Below are 20,837 nucleotides of genomic sequence, written 5' to 3' on the forward strand. Positions count from 1 at the left end.
GAGGATCCAATGGTTTTCAATGGCTGAGCAGTGGGGATTAAAACCCTGGTCTCCTGGAGTCCTAGGACAACACTTAAACTACAAAGTAGTTCACCTGCTTGTGGAAGTAGAAATAGTGGATTGGTGGGTGCAGTAAGTGCCTTGTTAACCATAAGTCAGAGCTATTGAAGTTGGAAATTAAGTATAAAATGTCTGGAAGAATGAAAAGGTCTTTGTGTGGTGCTTGGAAGAACAACAAAGTAGGTGTGTGGTGGAGCTTTCTGAGAAGTGCATCCCCTGTCTGAAGTGCTACCACTGAGCAGATCCTCTTCCTGGTGGCCACCTGCCACACCTCATATGGCTGAAGAACTCAAGAAGGCCCTCTGTTGAAGAGCTTAGCCAGCGATGGGTACATTTGGAGACAGTCAGTCCTTCGAGCCTCCTCATATCACAGTCTCATAGTCTCTTCTTGTGATAGAGACAGCTCACAGTTCACATCAGAAGTGGACAAAATAGCAAGCCACCGTGGGGATGCATGGGGACCTCAGATGACTCTTCTTCAAGACTGGGTTTACAGTCTTGCCATGCTTTATTGTGTGGTCCTCCTAAGGAGGTGACTGTCACTGAAACCGGGAGTCCCAGAATAAAGAACAGAAGAAACTCTGCTAGAACATGGCCACATAGCCTGAAAAACCCACAAAAAACAACAGGAGGTCACTTTGGAGATATCACTTTGCAAGGAGTTTGACGGCCATGCATGATGCTGACCCTTGAAGCAGCCACAAAGGGTCCAGGACAATCCAACATGGCCGTGGCATCCAGAGAATGGAAGAGAAGTCCTGTGGTGCCTCGTGAAGTAACAGGTGCTCTCTCTAACAAGCATCCTCTAGAATTTTCAAGGCTCCCTTGCATGCATCATCATCAGCAGCAGCAAAAACAACAACAACAACAACAACAACAACAACAACAGAAGAGAATGACACTGAGTGATTCTGAAAGCTGAAGGACCCTGCCAGTTTATGTCATCTCTGATAATGACAGAGAGAGAGAGAGAGAAGGGAGAGACACACTGAATATTTTATTTGAGGTTGGAAGACCGTGAGTAAAATAGAAATCATCTAGAAATGGCAGATGAAATGTTCAAAGGGCAAAGAAAGAGAAGAAGATGGAAATGTAGACAGAAGCAGACTTTGAAGTAGGAGCTTTGTTCTCAGACAGCAGTTTCCTCTCTGATGCTTATTCTGTTCTGGGAGGCCTCTTCAGTCCATCAAGAATCAAGTTTACTGAATTCAGATTGGCTGATATACTTTTATAATCATTATATATTGATGCTAAGGGTAGGTGATAAAAGGGTGCCCACCTTAATCTTCTGTCCAAGTGTGTTTATAGACAGAAATTTCTCATTGGTGATGTCCAGTACTCATGCAAAAACACAACATGGGAATTTCAGACAAATAGATCCATAATAGCACACTGAATGTGGGGAAGGCAAACTAGCAAGTGTAAAAAACTCCCTAAAAACAATGTGAAAAGTTCCCACAAACATGAGAACATCAACTGAGTTAATTCTCATTTGCCCCAACAGGAAAAATTCACCAGCCATTCCTGAAAAAAGTAGGCTGGGGAAAGAGAGGTGGGAAGGAAGCCTTGCACGGAGTGTACACACTACTTTTCTGGGTTGGCAAACACTTTTGCAGTGCCTCTTTCCTCGCTGAACCAACCACTCCCTGAATCAATCAAATAATGTGTTTTCTAACACCAGACAGTTTTACTGAGATCATTAGGTGAAATGCAAAACACTTAGAAAACATCCTGAAAGCTGATACTCGTCTTGGATCATTTTACACCAGGTGCAAGCAGCTTTGAAGCTGAAAAGACTTATAAAAATTGGGGGGGGGGGGAGTCTGTCATGAATTACAAGTGAGCGTTTCTAAGTTCTTACCATGGTGCCTTCAGACAATTTGCCCACCATGCCTTGTGTCCTTAAGTTGATTCAGACATAGTCCTTTGGTCTTTAGCCTTCTCACAGCCCAATCCTGGACATGTCTGTTCAGTCCCATTGATGTTATCCTAGGCAAGTGTGCACAGGTTTGCGATCTTCACCATTGGATTATTCCTTGTTACAGTTTGCCCTGCTCATCTTGTACTTTAGAAAATGCTCTGTGAAGGGCTTGAACCTTTAATTGATGGAGCAATGGCAGGAGGTAGACTGGATGGCCATTGTGGTCTCTTCCAACTCTTATGATGGTATGAATTAGATTCATCTGTTTAAAACATTTAAAATGGATTTAAAAGGCACCTTTCAATCAATTGGACAACATAGTTTTGAAGTTAAATTATTTATTCAGTTTATCAATGCATAAAAGTGCAAGGAGCCTCTTTGAAGATTCCTTTTCCTTTTACAATTAATCTCCAACAAAACATGCTTTCAAGATGACTCCTGGTGCTGTATATAAAATGTGTCATCAAAAAACAAGAGAAGTGGGTGTTTTGGGGTTTTTTTTTAAGAACCATTAAGTCATATGCCTATTATTTGTTTCTTTGTTTACTGTTTAAAACCATCATGTCCTGAAAAACATGCCCACAGGCATCTTAAAACAGTAATTAAAATATAGGTTCTACAGTGATACGCTGATATAGAAAGAGGCTAAAAACTGTAAGAGAAAGCCAGACAAATCATTTAAACTATTTTGATTGATTAGTCAATTCAGATTCCTTTAATTAGGTGACAGCCCTATCAAGACACAATGATGGACTGACGCTTGGCAGATCCACCTCTCAAGAGACCTGTATCTGAACTGGTGGGAGAATCTCCCTCTGTATCCATCCATCCATCCATCCATCCATCCATCCATCCATCCATCTGTGGGGCCTATGTTTCCTTCAGGAAAATGTTAGCTGCTGCTTGAGGCACTGGCTTTCCACACCCAGCATTATCACTATCTTGCTATATCTAGGAACAGATCACAAGTGAGACACTTGTCAAAAGTTTCTCAAAAAGAAGCTAAAGTAGTACAGAAGAAGTGTGCAGAGAAAGCTGTCAAGGATCATGAGTGAAATGTCTGAAAGGGGTGCAATGGAGATGGAAGCCCTTTAGAGGAGAAGGAGATTTTTAACGATATATTCAGGTGTAGGTATGTGATACTGACACAATTGATTATCTGGATCAACTGTGCATTTCCAAACAAAGGTATTGGAAATCATAGCAAAGCATAACAGTCTGAGTCCCAGTCCTGGGAAAAGAGCGAGATACAAAATAAATAAACAAATAAATAACGTATACAATTTGCAAAATTCTAATGAACTGGACTATGTCAACAATATCAATGTTGTGGAATAAGGCTCACATTTCTAAAATATTCACAAGTAAAGGCAAAGAAACCCCTTCCTTTACTTCCATTCCCATTGATTCATTTGTCAGTTGGAACTCTTTGCTTTATACCTAGACGCTTTCCAAGCATCTGTCCAGCATAGTTTCTACCTGCTCCCCTCTTTCTGAATTGCCAGGTCATATAATGCTTTCCCTCTTGATTCACTGATCCAACTCTCCTAGCAATGCCAGCAATAAACTATATGGGTGGGAAGTAAACACAATTTTAGGGCTTCTGAGGTGCAGGGAGGCTGCCGGATACTGCATGAAATACGCACACACTCTCTCTCTCCTCCCCTCCTTGTATGAAGATATTGTGTGAAATACTGAGTCAAACCAATAGTCTGTGGATGTTAATAAAATCAGTGCTCTCATTTGAGACCAACAGGCAAAACCAAAATCAACAAACACAAGGTGACCAGATATCATAATTGCAAAGGAGGACAAGGCACTACAAAATGTAGGACATTTAAGAAAATGTAGGTCATTACAAAATAAAAGCTAAAAACACTCATATAAATGTAAAGTCATGCTTCTTAGTCAAGCCCCAAATCGAGGACATTTTGAAATTCCTCCTGGACAGAAGGGTGAAATGTAGGATTTGTCCTTGGAAAGAAGGATGCCTGGTCACCCTGAACAAACATCAAAAACTAGTCTCTGTCACTGTGATGTCAATATGGATAACTATAAAAAGAGTTAGTCGTGTTGGTAAAACAAAATTCAGAATCCACAGCTGCAGGGAGGATAATGCCTTTATTAGGACCAAACAAAATGCAATGACATATGCAGACTTCCAACTTTTCCAACTCTTATGATTATATAAATTAGATTCATCTGTTTAAAACATTTAAAATGGATTAAAAAGGCATTCTTCAATTAATAGAACAACATATTTTTGAAGTTGAATTATTTATTTAATTTATCAATGTATAAAACTGGAAGGAGAAAGCAGCCTCTTAGATGATTTCTTCTCCCTTTACACTTACACTCCAACAAAAAATGTTTTCAAGGTGGCTTTCAAGACCCATCAAAAAACACGAGAAGTTAATGTTTTTTGTTTTTAAAAACCATTGAGTCATATGCATTTTATTTGTTTCTTTGTTTACGTGTTTAAAACCTTCATGCCCCTGCTTCTGGCCTAAAAACAGCCCATAGGCATCTTAAAACAGTAATTAAAATACAAGTACTGTATGAAGCAGCAGTACACTAATATAGAAAGAGGTTAAAAACTATAAGAGATAGCCAGACAAAACTTATCAAAACATCAGTCCCCTAGAAGTCTTCATCAGACTGAGGGGGAAACAAAATAGAAAGGAACAGAAAAGGCAAAAAACTAGCCCTAGTGTTGTAGCCATGAGGTCTGCAGCTAAACCTAGCCTCGGGATGGAGAAAGCAGGTTGTGCAACAGGGATGTAGCCAGGATTTTGGGAAGGGGGGTTCCAGACTAAGTGCCACCATTACAATGGGGCTTGGGTGCGGTGGCGCAGCAGCACGCACCATTCATTTTTCTAATGGAAGGAGGGGTCCGGACCCCAAGAACCTCCCCCTTGCCTACGTCCCTGTGTGCAACCAACAGGTGCTTCGATTTCAGGTTAACTAAGGCCCCATATACACAGGCCAAAATAAAACTGCTTCAGGTCACTTTGGAGGTATGCTATTTAAATGATGCATGTGCCCTAAGAGTCCGGAAGCAGTGCCAAAGCCATGCTTCAGTCCTGTGGCTTTGGTGGGGCTCCCGGAATCTTAGGACACATAGATCATTTAAACAGCATACCTCCAAAGTGAACCGAAGCAGCTTTATTTTGGCCTGTCTGTTTGGGCCCTAAGAGTGAGTTGGAACTTGGAGTTCTTGGCCAAACTAATGGTCCTACACTAGAAGACATGTGAAGAGTACAGATGTGTGATGATATCATGTGGCACCCCATAAATTGTAACTGAACAAATTGTGGTAATTCTACATTCATTCCACATCTAGTAGCAACCTGGTTTGTTTTTTCTCCAGTTTACTAGATGAATGTTTTGGTGCTTCCAGATGGATAACTCTAGCAGTAAACAGGCATTGTGTAGCTGTGCTGTTGCTCTTTCCTGGATTTTTTAAAATTTAATTTAACTTAATTTAAACATTTTTAGCCTGCCTTTCTCCTGATAATGTACTCCAGTTGGCTAAGAACAAACTTAAAACAATACAAGTGAAAAACCATATAAAAGTCCAAATAAAAGTATAAATATAAGATTTAAAAAAAAACAATTAAACAAAAAATTCAACCTTAAAAATATTAAAATGCATAAAAAACTATATTGTTCTTGTGTGTCTTCAAGTCATTTCTCATTTATGGCAACCCTAAGGCAAAGCTATCATGGGGTTTTCCTGGCAAGATTTGGTCAGAGGTAGGTTGCCATTGCCTTCCCCCGAGGCTGAGAGAGTGTCATTTGCCCAGGGTCACCCAGTGGGTTTCATGGCTGGTCTGGTCTCCAGAGTTGTAGTCCAACGCTCAAACCACTACACCACACTTGCTTACAAATCCTTTAAAGCATTAAAAACAGCACCGCAACACATTTAAAGACCAACTGGCAACAGTTTGTCAAAGCCTGCCAGCATAAAAATATTGTGACCTGCAATCGGAAGAACAGCAAGGATGGGGTCATCCTGGCCTCTCTAGGGAGAGAGTTTCAAAGTCTGGGATCTGCCACTAAGAAGGCCCTTCTCCCTTGTTCCCACCAAACAAGCCTGAGAAGGTGGAGAGACAGAGCGAAGGGCTTCTCCAGATGATTGTAGAGCTCTAATGGGCTTAGAAAGGGAGATATGGTCCTTCAAATAAGCTGGACCCAAGATGTATAGGGCTTTATGGGTCAAAACCAGCACTTTGAATTGGACCGGCAGTCAATGGAGCTGTTGCAACAAGAGAACTGTATGCTGCTCACTGTAACCAGCTCTGGCAAACAACATAGTGGCAGCTCTTTGGGCCAAGCATCTGAGCACTTTTCAAAGGCAGCCCCATGTAGAATACATTTCTTTGTTGTTGTTGTTGTTGTTGTTGTCTGGATTCAAGTTGTTTCCAATTTATGGTGACCCTAAGGTGAACCTATGACAGAGTTTTCTTGGCAGGCTTCTTCAGAGGAAGTTTGCCATGACCATCCTCTGAGGCTGAGAGAGTGTGACTTGCATAAGGTCACCCATTGGGTTTCATGGCTCAGTGGTGATTTGAACCTGGTCTCCAGAGTGGTGGTACAACACGCAAACTACTACATAATGCATTGCAGTTAATCCAAATGGGATGCAACCAAGGCAAGTTACAAGGGGAAGATGAGGATATCCGGATTTCCTGGGAAATTCTATGCTTGAGGGGTGGCAGTTACACAAGAAGAGCTTCTCTTTAATCTCTAGAGCCTTTAATCTCTAGAGCCATTTGTGGAAGATGGCAAGAAGAATGACTGGGCAGGTTGTGGATATACAAAACTAAGAGAAGTATGGGAGCTAGGATGAAGTTAAATAAAAGCAGCCATGGACCCAGAAAAAGTTGTCACTTGACCAGAAAATGGATTAGGCAAAAAAAATCATTAGGTGTTAAAAAAAACTTTTATTGAGATGGGCATTGTCATCTGGCAATGCCCCCAATTTAAGCTTTTATTGAAGAATCGGAGCGCAATGCAGTAAGAAATGGTTAATCCAAATTAACCACGGGGAATAGCTGTAAGAAGTGGGGAGAGGTTAGTAGGGGAAGAACTGAAGGGACAGTGACACACAGAGGTTGCATTCACAGTGCAGAAATAATCCATTTTGAACTGCCTTGGCTCAATGCTATGGAATTTTGGGAATTGTAGTTTGTTATGGCACCAGAATAAAGCACAATAAGCTACAGTTCCCCGAATCTCATAGCATTGAGCCATGGCAGTTCAAGTGGTGTCAAACTGGATTATTTCTATAGTGTGGCTGCAGCCATAGAGACACCTGAATGTGTGAAAAGTGATCTCTGGTTTTGCTGGTACTATCAGCAAGATGACAAGTGAACCACATTTATGGCCTAAGAGAAATCTGAAATTGTGGGCTGTGAGATTTTTAAAAGTGGGTTTATAATGTTCTTCCCAATGGAACTATGGACCTTATCAGAGGGGGACAAAGTGCTCAAATTCTGTGGATAAACGAGGTTTAAATCCCAGGATTGCTTTCAGACACATTGGGCTCATTGAGCATTAACGTGACATTAACCCGTGCAGAAAGTGGGCAAAATCGCGCCACTTTTTACTTTGGGGATTTTCCACTTTTGCCACTTTCTGCACGGGTTAATGTCACGTTAATGCTCAATGAGCCTAACATCATCTGAAAACAATCCCACTTTTGCCAGATTTTCCCGGATTTAAACCTCATTTATCCACAGAATTTAGGCACTTCCCTCCTGTGTGATAAACTCCTATGATAAACTGCAAAAGTCGGAGCAGAAAAACACAGTCATTATTTTCTTTTATTAATGTCCTAACCTTATAAAACGTATGAGTACATGTCCAAGGACAATTCGAAACTGTATACAGAGCCTGTGATTAATAACGTAAAGCAGATGGTGTCTGTTGTTTATGGTAGATTTTGTTTGTTTTATTATATTGTATTTCCAAAATAAAATACTTGTTTAAAGAGGAAAAGAATATGATATCCTGCCAAATCCCCAGTGCCCAAAACAGACCATGCATATATTTGCAAGAGAGGGAAAAAGAATACTGGGGGGGGGGGGTATTATTATGTTGTTAAATATGTTCTATGCAAATCTTCAGAAATTCCTGAGGTTTGAAATTCAAAACTGGAACATCATAGTTTGCAGAATTCATATCTATAATGCAGCCAATTATTCTTCTTAAATTCAGTGGGGGCAAATTAAGCATTTTTGGAATTAAAAGTGCTTAATTTGGAATTAAGTGGTGTTTACCTTTGTTCTCTCTTTGCTTTGAGCCCTACCTTTCAGATTCTCATGATATTAACATACTCATCAAATCTGTGCATGCAGTTTCATAACTGAACATTGAAGGGAATCTCGATCTATGTCTCTTAACCTCCAGGCCCCCACAGTCTCTCTTATAAAGAATTCTCTCTTTTGTAAGCTACTTGCTTCATCCCCATCTACATCTTAAAATATGTTCAGAACTCATCCCTTCCACATACTGCATTGCTTTTCCACTCACTTTACTTTACACATGCGCAACATCTGTGAGACACATGCTGCATCCACACTGCAGAAATAATCCAGTTTGACACCATTTCAACTGCCATCGCTCAGTACTATGAAATCCTGGGGACTACAGTTTGTTGTGGCACCAGAGCACAGCACAGCTCTGGTGCCACAACAAATTGTAATCCCCAGAATTCCATAACATTGAGCCATGGCAGGTGAAGTGGTGTCAAACAGGATTATTTCTGCAGTATGGATAAAGCCAAACATTCCAAATGCAATGTATCAGTATTATAATGCCTTCTAGTTTTGCTGCCTGACTGGGGACTGATGGAGTGCTGCATTCAGTGTGGCAAGTCCCTGACTTGGTTGTTTCTAGATAAATCCCAGATGTACTATGAAAGATGCTTATAAATGCACCTCTAACATAGTTGCCATCTCCTCTGGTGCAAAATAAATATGTTTGTTGGCTGGGCAAACAGTCTGTTTGGCCAGTGTCTGCTCTGTGAAAAGAGTCCAGAGGGACATCTTCCCTTGCTGCGGGAAACCATGACAAATTTTGGGAAAGAGAAAGTGGTGGGATTAAAAACCTCACTCTATTTCTTTTTATCTCTCCAGGACCCAGAAGACATTGAGAGAGCAGTCCGGAATTAGTCTGTCAACATGGGTGAAATAGAACAGATGAAGCAAGAGGCAGAGCAGCTGAAGAAGCAGATTGAGGTAATGCTGGGAGAAATTGGACAGCAACTAAGGCCCCATTCCCACTGGCTTATAAAGCGGATCAAGACTCGGATTATGGGAGCATTGTTCCCATTTGAGTGGCATTTGATCCTCATTATGCCAATTTCATTGCCATTGGAATTCAGATCTGATCCCCATGTAATTGATTTTTCCAGGGAAAACCTGGATCAGGGTGGGGGTCGAACCTGGGTTAATTTGACTGCACTTTGCCGGAGGCTTTTCTTGAACCTCCCATGTCCGATCCGGGACAAATGAATGGGAATGAGAAGGGTGTCCGATTCGGGAACTTGGGGATGGAAGGAGCAGTGCTCAAGGGGCTGGCCTGGGGGTGTCACCCGCTTTGTTCTCTTTCCTGCATTACCAGCGCCATCCCCCCCCCATTCGCATAGCCTTTCCCCCGGTGGAGTGGGAAGCAGGGTAAGGCGATCACATGTGTCGGCAATTTTTTTTAATTAAGCTTTCAAACGTTGGGTGTCCAAACATAGCAAATTGCTACACTGACCTCCAAACACGGTAAACACATTATGCCCCCCTGCAACCTCCCCCCCGCTCCACATGCATAGTTTGACGTGTGAGGAGGAGAGCCATTGAACACCATTTTTAATTATTTTTTCTTTCTTTCTTTTACATGCCTGCTTGATCCCCCCCCCGACAGCCCAGGGAGAAATGGGGGAGGCAAATGGACTTGGGGGCATAGAGGCTCCTTCTCCTTTTCCCAGAGGGGCTCTGGGAAGACACAGGAGAGCATGGGGAGCAAAGGCACGGGGGGGGGGGGGGGAACAAAATGCATCAAAGCAATTGATGTCACTGTGACGTTAAGTGCCCAGGCACTTGATTGACAGCTGCTTAAAAATAAAAGAGGTTCCGGAAGGGCAATGGGAACGGGGAGCAAAAAGTCCACTTCAAATTACACCAGAGAAAATTTCAGTGGGAACGAGAACATGGGTTAAAAAAAACCCGAGTCCGTTTGCACCTTTTTGTAATGGGAACGAGGGACCAGATTCGAATACGACTCGGAAAAAAGATCAGAGCCAGAATCGCAGCGAAATACATCACTTTATATGCCCAGTAGAAATGGGGCCTAAGGGTGGGCCCTCTGCTCCTTTCTGGTGCTGAACTACAGACCCTGAGCCTCTACCACAAGCTTACTAGATGGCCTTAGGCAAGCTACTCTTTCAGCCTCAGCCCCCCACCTGCACACATGGGGAGTAAAGATGACTTGACTTACCAAGTCAGGACGATTACAATGAAATGACACATGTAAAGTTCTTGAAACGTTGTCATCATCACAGGTCATACGGGAATTGTATTTTCCCAGTTTCACAGAAAATTACAGGAGATGTCCATTGCAGCTACTTCCCTCTTTCCTCCTACAATTTGACTTTTTGAGTGGGATTCTTGTCAAATTCAGTCACAGCAAATTAAGCATTTTTGGAATTAAAAATGCTTAATTTAGAAGTAAGTTTTATTTACCCTGTTCTCTCTTTGCTTTGAATCCTACTTTCCAGATTCTCACAATATTCACATCCCCAACAAGTCTGTGCATGCAGTTTTATAACCATTTCAAAGAGAATCTCCATCCATGCCCCATAATCTGCAAGCCTCCACAGTTTCTCTTGTGAAGAATTCTCTCTTCTCTAAGCTACTTTCTCCATCTTCATTTACATCTTAAAAACTCACAACTCGGGCACATACGTTTGCACATCTGTTGCACATACTACACTGGCTTCCTACTCACTCCAGTTTACACATGCACAACATCTGTGAGATACAGACTCTAATTCCCATTCACCCTCCCCCTTTCTTTCTTGTTGCAGGATGCTCGAAAAGCTTGTGCAGACACCACACTTGCTCAGGTAAGAAGAGCTGCTGAGAATTTACCTTATCTAGAAAGAATTAAGAAGAATCTGATATAAATTTCCTGAAAGGAATGGGGTTACCAAAGTCACTCAATATAGGGGTCATTCCCACTTGAGGAATAACCCACGTTCCGTTACGGCTCTGCTCCACTGTGTGAATCGATTTCGAAAGGTCGCTCGTTCTCACTATGAAGAGGGACCTTTTGACATCGCTTTTTTTTTTTTTTTTTTTTGCTGGGAACACTTGTCGTTCCCATTAGCTGAGCTGGTCGCCCCCCTGCCCCCCCCCGCCCCGACCTGACCCTTTCCACTGCTCCCGCCCTCTCTCCCTTCTCCATTCCTGCCCCCTCGCCTACCCGGCCTTCCTCCCTTCCTTCCTTTCTACCCCCCCCATCCCATCCCTCCCTCCCTCTTTCCTTCCGGGTCCCTTCTTCCCCCACAAAAGACCCCACTATCGTGGCATCCGGCAGTGCAGGGTCCGCCCGGGACTGGGCAAGCAGCATGTGCAAGGGCAGCCGCGGAAGGCCAGCTGCACCGCAAGCGACGGCAGTGTCAGCAAGGCAAGGTCAGGGACCCTGGAGGAGAGGAGAGGGCATGGATTGAGAAGAGGGGGTGTTTATTAAAAAGAGAGATTAATCAATTGAATGCTTTGCACTACTTATTCCTCTTTTGAAAAAACAAATCAAAGTCAGACACTGACTGGAGGGGGATGGTGAGATGTCAAAAAATGCATTACTTTTTCTGCCATTTTCCCCTCCCCACAGGAAAGAATCGATTCTAGCTGGCGTTCCCACTTATTTGCCTCGCTCCAGAATCCATCTTCAGAAAGTCAACAAAAAGTAGTGTCGGAAACCCTCACTTTGGCATTTGCCGTGGGGTTTCCCACTGAATCCACAAATGGGATCAGATTTGAAATTCCATGGGAACTAGGCCAATAAAACATGCGTCAAGATTCGGGACCTTTCATGGGGGAACAAGCCCAGTGTGAAAATGGAGATTTCCATTGCTGGTAAGGGCTAAGTCTCCTCTTTTCTGTCAGCTCGTCTCTGGGATAGAAGTGGTTGGCGCATACAGATGCGTACACGGCGAACCGCGTGGGCACCTGGGCCAAGATCTATGCTTGTCATTGGTCCACAGACTCCAAGTAAGTGATGGAAACCAGCAGGGAGGGCACAAGCTCTCTTCCTTTTGCTGTCTCTTAAGATGGCAAAGGACCCTACCCATGGCCAAACACGCATGCTCTTCCTCTGGCCTTCGCAATCTTCCCTGGACCAGCCAGCCCTGGATTTACCATCTTTTAAGTGCCTGCTTACAAACTGAGGAAACATAGCCATGTTGGCCAAAGTACAATAGCATCAAAAACCACAAAATTGGTGATACCTTTATTTGACCATCGAAACTAAGCAAATTCAATGATGCAAGCTTTGAAGCTCCACTAGCTCTTCATCAGGCAAAGGTGTTAAAATCATATGTTAGTCACCGCCTGCATTTTGTCAGATGCTGTTGGTGTTGTTCTAAGCTGAGATGGTACAAAGGATATCTATGCAGGCAGGCCCATCTTCTTTCTGGCCATTGGCACTGGGAAGAAAGCATTCCAAAGTCCAGGAGATAAAATTTAAATTCCATTAGCAATACAAGGCATTCCTCAGAGATCTAAGAGGTCTCTGTCCCTTGTAAGTCACATCTCCACCTAACAAGGTGTTTGTGCATAGTATTCTGCATAGATATTCCTCCACACCATTTCACAGCCTGATGAGAAGCCAGTAGGCTTCATAATGTACTTTGTGAGGTTTGCTAAAAATATTGTTTCAGACAACCAATTGTGTCCATGTGAAATAAACATGATTTTTTTTAAGTGCCCAAATAAACTCTTGACTGTTAAAGTGTTATTGCATGCTGCTTGGAATAGGAATAAATGAGTGGGGCTTCAATTGTAGCACTAAATTTTGGCCACTCCTTTTCCAAAATTTGTGATGAAACCCTTAATTTTCATCACAAGTTGCAAAAAGATTTTGCATTTCATTATTAATGTAGAAACCAAACACTCTTCCAAGGTGGCATTTTCCATCCTAGTCCTTTCCCATCCCCATTTTTTTTATAAACTACCTGCAAAGTACAAGTGATAAAAAGAACGGTGCAAAACTGAAGCGTGTTCTTCCCTCGGTTTGGCACCGTCTTTTAAATCACCTGTACATTAAGTTGAGACAGTACCTATCAGATGAGTGTGGAACTGGGGGTCTTCTGCACTGGGCGATTCGAATTCGCGTCATAAACGCAATGTACGTCATACCGGGGAGTCCTTCCGCATTGGCAGGATTCAAATTGGCCAATCCGCATTCGCGCGAAATGCATTCATGCAGAATGTTTTGTCACACCGGTATCAACATGAGGATGGCCGATTCGTATCGGCCGCCTCGCACATGCTCAGTGGTGCCCTGCATGGGTTTGCGACCTTAAAGCTTCCGGGTGGAAAGGGGAGGTCCCCGTATGACAGCCACAGTAACAGCTGGAGAGCCAGCTCATGCACATTAAACATCGCGATACAATTGCCCGTTACTGTTTCCTCCTACTTCCTGCTTGTTTAACGAACCATGACCTTCCCTTGCAACAAATAGCAATGCCCAGTTCTGCGTGTGTGTGTGTGAGTGTGTGGTATGTTTCTTGGGGGGGGGTGCGGGGGAGGAGCAGTTCCAGCGCTGTCAAAGAGGCTGGATGGCCATCTAATCATGGGGATCGTTGATTAAGAGTTCCTGCTGGCAGAAGGAGGTTGGACTGATGGCCTTTCTTGGGGTCGCCTGATTCCAGCGGCTTCCTCCTCCTCCCCTGGCTTGGGATCCAGCCTGGGCTGCATCCCAGGCAGGGAACAGGCGCAGGGCCGCTAGAATCGCGCGATCGCCGCCGTCCCAGCGGCCCTCCTCCTCCCCCCCAGCTTGAGAGGCAGCCTAGGCTGCCCCAAGCCGGGAGGAGGAGAGGAGGCTGCTGGAACAGCGATTCTAGGCCCCGCGCCTGTTCCCTGCCTGGGATGCAGCCAGGGATGCCTCTCAAGCCGGGAGGAGGAGGAGGAGGCAGCTGGAACCACGCCCCCCCCCCCCCGCTCCCCTGGAACCGGCAAGAGGAAAGACCCACCGAAGAAAAAATTGGAATCTGGGGGTCTTGCCGACGGAGTTCAGGACTGGGGATTCATACCAGACCCCTTCGCCACTGGATCGAACAGAGAAAAAATCGGATATCGCCAATCCCCTTATCAGCAACTGGCCAACACCTCCAAAAAGGAGCCAGTACGCATCAGTTCGCAGCTCGCGCATTCACCGTGAGTGCGGATTGGGCCATTCGAATGCTGGTATGAGGTACTTTGCAAATAACGCAATTTGAACCACACCAGTGCGCAAAACCCCAGTCCATACCTCATCTGATAAGGGCCAGTGACTGGCTCATACCATCCAGTGGACTTCCCACCATTGCAAAATCTAAAACAGGATGCACTCAGTGAATAGAGCTTCTATTTAAATGTGCTGTAAAACAGCCTTTCCCAGTCTGATGTTTCCCAAATACTTCTGACTACCACTCCCAATAAACATTGTCAGTGGTAAGAGTGATGAAGTTTAGCTGATAAGGGCTCTGCAAAGCATGAATAAATTGTTGATGACTAATGTAAGAAGAACAGTAAGTAAATGACAGGCACTGGAATTTATAAATCTCCTTTCTACCATCTCTATTTCTTTACCATTAAACAATTTAGTAAATATACTAAAGACCTGAACAACATACAACAGCAGCAGCCTTGTAGACCATAAGAAAAAGCCAAAATCTGTATATTCCTTGTTGAGTCAACCAAATTGGCACAAAAAACTGTATAGCTTCTCAAGTTCCTACATGCTTGGTCAAGCAAAATGTTTCAGTGCGGAGGCACAAGCATAATAACCACGAAGGTGTGATAACAGGGGGGCAGGGAGACAGGTTTCCAAGAAGAAAGGGCCTTCAGATCCCATTCAATGCAGCCATATTAATGCTCTTCTGCTCCTCTCCCTTAGGCTTATGTCAGTGCCTCACAAGATGGAAAGCTCATTGTGTGGGACACATATACAACCAACAAGTAAGGGCAACTTACACTGGTAGAAAACATCAGCTGCCAGAAATGCCACAAAGGAGAAAGTAAAAACTCCCTGGAGCTACTCTCATTTCATTCCTCAGTCTTCTTCCTGTCACAAGTCCCTACCTACTACAAGCCAGTGCTCTTTCTTTCTTTTCCAAGGAGTCCCAAACTCACTTTGGATTTCCACCCCTCTCCCTGATCCCAGGTCCATGCCATTCCTCTCCGCTCTCCTGGGTCATGACCTGTGCCTACGCCCCATCAGGAATTTTGTGGCCTGTGGAGGTCTCACAACATGTGCTCTATCTACAATCTCAGAGTCCGCGAAGGGAAGTGAAAGTAAGCCGGGAACTCTCGGCCATACAGTGAACATTTCAGTCATGGCGAGCTCATCCAACAGAGGCAACAAAAAGTCCACCCAAATTAGAGAACGGCTCCTGGAGCTATCATTTAAAAATAAAATGTGTTTCTTCTGATGTATACCTGCAAGTCTGTGGGTAATATAGTAAAATCTCAGAAGCAGAGACTGGGCGGTGTGGGGCACCTCATGGACTAAGACTGATGGACAAGGAGATGCACCTCCTAGACATTATGACATACAACCCGTCACCACCTGCAACCAGTTCTTCCACAAGCACAACATTCCCCCTTTTCATTTGAGGTTCACTGCTGGTTGCACAAAAGCTGAGCTCAAGTGCTTTGATGCCCCCGGTGCAATTTTGGGTAGCAGAACTGTGGGATCCAGCGTACCACTACCCATGCTGGATACAAAAAGTGTATAGGGTTTGGGCTTTTCCGGCAAAAAATTAAGTACGGGATTGTTTAAAAAAATCATCTACATACATTAAAGTATATATATATACTGTGGTATTCTCATTCCTCTTCAGTAATATCACATTCTGTTATCCCCACTGTGCAGGCACCTTCCCTGCTGTCGGTTCCTGGATGACAACAACATTGTGACCAGTTCTGGGGACACAACATGGTATGTGCAGCCCCCATGGTACAGGGGAAAGTGTGGGGGAAAGGTGGAAAAAGGAGGGGAAGGAAAATGTATTCTTAAAAATAGAAACAATGGTTTATAGCACTATTTAATTTGAAGTGAATGAATAAAATATGATGATGAGATGTTCATAAATGTAACCTGTGCACATTAAAATTAGTAGCTTGATACTTATGTAAGATTGTGTACCACATATCTCACATAATTGCAATACTGGTCGGTTTCATTTTCTCATTTTTTAATGGGAATGAGTCTAACTACTTGATCCTATGAGCACAGAGGAGACAAAATAATTTAATTGTTTTACTAACATTGATGGTTCCTGCTCATATTATTGTCTGGTGGATTTTTGCCTGCTCTTAATAAAATGAAAACTAAACAGGTTCTTCTATAGGTTAGGCGGTCCTTACAGACTGGGACTTTGTAGCTCCATCTGTACAAAATCTAGCATTTAAAAAAGTACATTTAGTTTCGTAATTGCAGTTGGCCCTTCGTATCCCAGATTTTGTATCCAGCCGGTTTGGAAAGATTCACACACACACACACACAAAACACCACTATTTAAAAAAAACCTGGATTTTGCTATTTTAGTAAGGGATGCCATCTTACTATGTCATTATATAATAATGGAACTTGAGCATCGATGGATTTCATATCCACAGATGGCCGCCCGAGTGGCGGCCTATCCATTCTGATTTGACAAGCATTAAACATGTTTCCTTTCCATCCAACCACTAGCAAATTTGGCCTCTTCTTACAGTCAGATTTAATGATAATATAATAATATAATAAATTTTATTTATATGCGCCCTTCCTACGATAGGGCGGCTTCATCAGATTAAAAGACAGATCACAATCAGATTAAAATACACAACATAAAATCAAGCAAACAACAAAAAGCCCCATAGCCAACCCTTGGCCACGGAAAGAGGAGGGAGGCCCACAGGATTATTCGGGGAATGCTGTTGGAATAGGAAGGTTTTAAGGTCCTTCCTAAATGGGGCCCGGGTAGTAGACAGCAAGCTCTGTGGGCACGCGTTCCAAAGGGCTGGGGCAGCTATGGAGACAATGTCCTCCGTGAAGTGGAGGCTAATCAGCCCCAGGCACCTTCAGTAGCTGCTGCCCAGACGTTCTGAGGGTGCGAGGCGGATTTACGGGAGAGAGCGGTCCTTTAGGTAAGGATATTTGGCTGCTAATAATTTTTATCTACCTCCTATCTCAAAAAGACGTTTTAAAAAACACATGGTTAAAATTAAAGAAACCTATATAACTAATACATTAGCTCAACATCCTGAAGTTCTCCTGATACTGGCTGGAGACTTCAATGCAAGAATTGGTCCCACCAAGGCAGATTTGTATGATCATTTCCACCTTGCTCAGCCTGAAATAGATTTAGGCTTAGTCCTTCTCCATAGACAGTCAAAAGATAAAGGATGTAATTGGGCTGGTCTTTATCTTACAGAACTATCTCATAAGTTAAATTTAGTTATGATGAATGGTTCTACAGAAGGAGATGATGAAGGAGAATATACATTTGTGTCCAACCGTGGATCCTCCACCATTGATATCCACAGATGGTCCAGGAACCAAATTCCAGCAAATAGCAAGGGCCCACTGTATTTAAAAAAAATAAATAAATTGTATTTTTAACATTTAAAACATGTTAACTTTAGGCCAAACCAAACAAAACAAGCCCACCCCCATATCCATAGATTCAACCATCCATGGCTTGAAAATATTTTTTAAAAATTAATTCCAAAAAGTAAACCTTAATTTTGCCATTTTATAAGGGACATCAATTACGATGCCGTTGCATGTAATGGGACTTGAGTATCCAGGGATTTGGATCCTGGAATCAAACCCCAGAGGATACCAAGAACTCACTTTAATGTGTTGCCTGCCTGGTGTTCTGTTTTAAGCAAAGGTATTTTAAAGGAAATGTTTGAAATATACCATATGCATAAAGAAAAATCCCAAATGAGTCCATGACCAAACCAGCCAACCCTTTGCAGCTCTGAGTGCCTGCCTCCTCCCACTGCAGTGCCCTCTGGGACATTGAAACAGGACAGCAGAAGACAGTCTTCATGGGCCATACTGGCGACTGCATGAGCCTGGCTGTCTCCCCAGACTTCAAGCTTTTCATCTCTGGAGCCTGCGATGCCACCGCCAAGCTGTGGGATGTCCGGGAGGGAACTTGCCGCCAGACATTCTCTGGGCATGAGTCTGACATCAATGCCATCTCCGTAAGTTTCCTTGGAGGGACAAAGACCATCCTGAGGTGGGGGGGGGCTGTAGTAGGCTCAAGAGTGGCAATAAGTGGAAGTGGACAGGTAGCAGGAACAGAAGACACTAAACTGTAGGAAAGAGTGGGGCTGAAGCCATGGGTGGTGGAGGGTAAGAAGAGAAGGGAATGCAGATACTGTTTGTCTTCTCTGCCCAGTTCTTTCCCAGTGGTGAAGCCATTTGCACTGGCTCCGATGATGCCACCTGCCGCCTGTACGACCTTCGAGCAGACCAGGAGCTCATTGTCTATGCGCACGAAAGCATCATCTGTGGAATTACCTCAGTCGCATTCTCCCGCAGCGGCCGCCTCCTCCTGGCTGGATATGATGACTTTAACTGTAACATCTGGGACTCTTTAAAGTCAGAGCGTGTGGGTAAGTACACCTGAGAACCACAGCTCTAGTCTTGCTTATCTACCTCTTTGCAGTCAACTTCTCTGGCAGAAGTAGAGACCATCTTTCGCAGAACATGTTGTTGTTGTTGTGTACTTTCAAGTTGTTTCCAACTTATGGCGAGCCTAAAGAGGACCTATCAGAGGGTTTTCTCGGCAAGTTTCTTCAGAGAAGGCTTGCCATCTTCTGAGGCTTGGAGAATGACTTGCCCAACTTTAGACAATGGGTTTCCATTGTTGAGCAGGGATTTGATTCCTGATCTCCAGACCAGCCCTCAAACCACTACAATACATTGGCTCTCAGAACAGCAGATTAAAATACAAAGATGTTTTGTTTTCTAGCATACCGGACAAAATCCCTTCCTATAGGCAGGCAGGCAGGCAGGCAAGGGTCTGCTGAGAGCTTGTCTCAATCTCAGTTCAGACATGACCAAATCGTTCATGAGTTGCACCAGAGAGAACATGTGCAATGTTTTTCATGACTAAACATTGCCTCATAGTCCATTCACAGAAAATTAGATACCCAGGAGTGGGGACCACCAAATCTAGTGACATCTTAAAGAGATTTAACAAGTTTTATTTGGTGTAAGCTTTCAGTGGCTGATGCCCACTTTCAGATACATGGACTGTTGGCTTCAGTCCATTAAGGCTTAATGTCAAATGAAAACGTTCAGTCTCCAAGTGCAAATTTGGATGTTATGCTGCAACTGACCAACATGGCTGACCATGCATTTTTTTGCAATACCTATCAGGAAAGAGTACCTGCCTCACCTTTCCCCAAACACATTAGTTTCCTATATACAACATTATTATTTTCTGTGAAGCAGCCATTCACAGAATTCCATGACTGAAAAATGGCACAACCTAGTTTTTGTTGATCTACTGTTCACCTATCCTGGTTTTAAGGCTTGGAAACATCTTGTAGAACAGATATGACAACTCTTTGTGTACTGCAGAACAGTCCTTTGCCTGGGCCACATTTTAGGATAAGTCACCAGCCTCCCCAATATGAATACAGCAAATGCTCCAAGAGTTACAGCTATTTGTAGTTAGATGAATAGTGGCTAGAGGGAATACTTTTTCAACAGGGCCATCCACACTTTGGGAATTCCCACCCCAGAAAGGTCTGTAATGCTTAGCCTAAATCTTTTTTTATACAGGTAAATTTTTAAAGGGAGAAGAAGACATTTTAACAAAATTTATAATTTGATAATCATTTGCTGCTTTCTTCAGTATGTTTCATATTATGGGTTTTAGTCTACTTTCTGTTTAACCATTATATTACCTGCCCCAATTATTGACAAGAAACAAAGATTTTAAAGAGAGGCCATCTGTCGGGGATGCTTTGATTTAGATTTCCTGCATGGCAGGGGGTTGGAATGGATGGCCCTTGCAGTCTCTTCCAATTCTATGATTCTGCGATTTTATGTTTTAAAATTTTTAAAGTGAATAATGATTTTAATTTCCTTTCCTGCTCAGGAATCCTGTCTGGGCATGACAACAGGGTGAGTTGTTTGGGAGTAACTGCTGATGGTATGGCCGTATCGACTGGCTCCTGGGACAGCTTCTTGAAAATCTGGAACTGAAGATGAAATGAGAGAAAATAACCGGGAGTCCTCCCCAGGCTTATAATTTATTTACAGCTACTACTATTGACATTTCTGCGTGTTCTATGCAGACTTAATGATCCACACGATACTTCCCTATCTAAAGGAGAAGCTCAGGGAAAGGGTCCATATAGGCCATGTTTCCCAACACTTTCTTCCTCTTTCTCCTTGCCCCAGCTCAGGGGTCTCTCATGACTGTGACTGCTTTCAGGGGTATGCCCCAATGAGAGGGGGCCACCTAGTAGCTCTGCCCGCTTCCTTCACATGAAAGTACAAAACACATTGATAAGATCCCTATATCTTTTTGAAGTACCTGCATCAAAAGGCACTCAGTTTGCAAATGTTTTGCAAACTGGGG

At 43.3% G+C, this 20,837-nt stretch overlaps 1 protein-coding gene across 1 annotated transcript; it reads left to right on the plus strand.

Annotated features, from left to right (window-relative positions):
- The first annotated feature begins 9,168 nt into the window (after positions 1-9,168).
- Positions 9,169-20,480, plus strand: GNB3 (G protein subunit beta 3). The gene is given in 15 exon segments (XM_042455119.1): positions 9,169-9,225; positions 11,064-11,102; positions 12,145-12,169; positions 12,172-12,198; positions 12,201-12,253; positions 15,137-15,217; positions 15,404-15,422; positions 15,425-15,457; positions 15,460-15,483; positions 15,486-15,524; positions 15,527-15,560; positions 16,115-16,180; positions 18,240-18,441; positions 18,639-18,855; positions 20,352-20,480. Coding segments are annotated over 15 exon segments (1,023 nt in total). The 3' UTR covers positions 20,459-20,480.
- Positions 20,481-20,837: the final 357 nt, after the last annotated feature.

This window comes from Sceloporus undulatus, chromosome 2 (genome assembly GCF_019175285.1).
Source record: "Sceloporus undulatus isolate JIND9_A2432 ecotype Alabama chromosome 2, SceUnd_v1.1, whole genome shotgun sequence".
NCBI lineage: Eukaryota > Metazoa > Chordata > Lepidosauria > Squamata > Phrynosomatidae > Sceloporus > Sceloporus undulatus.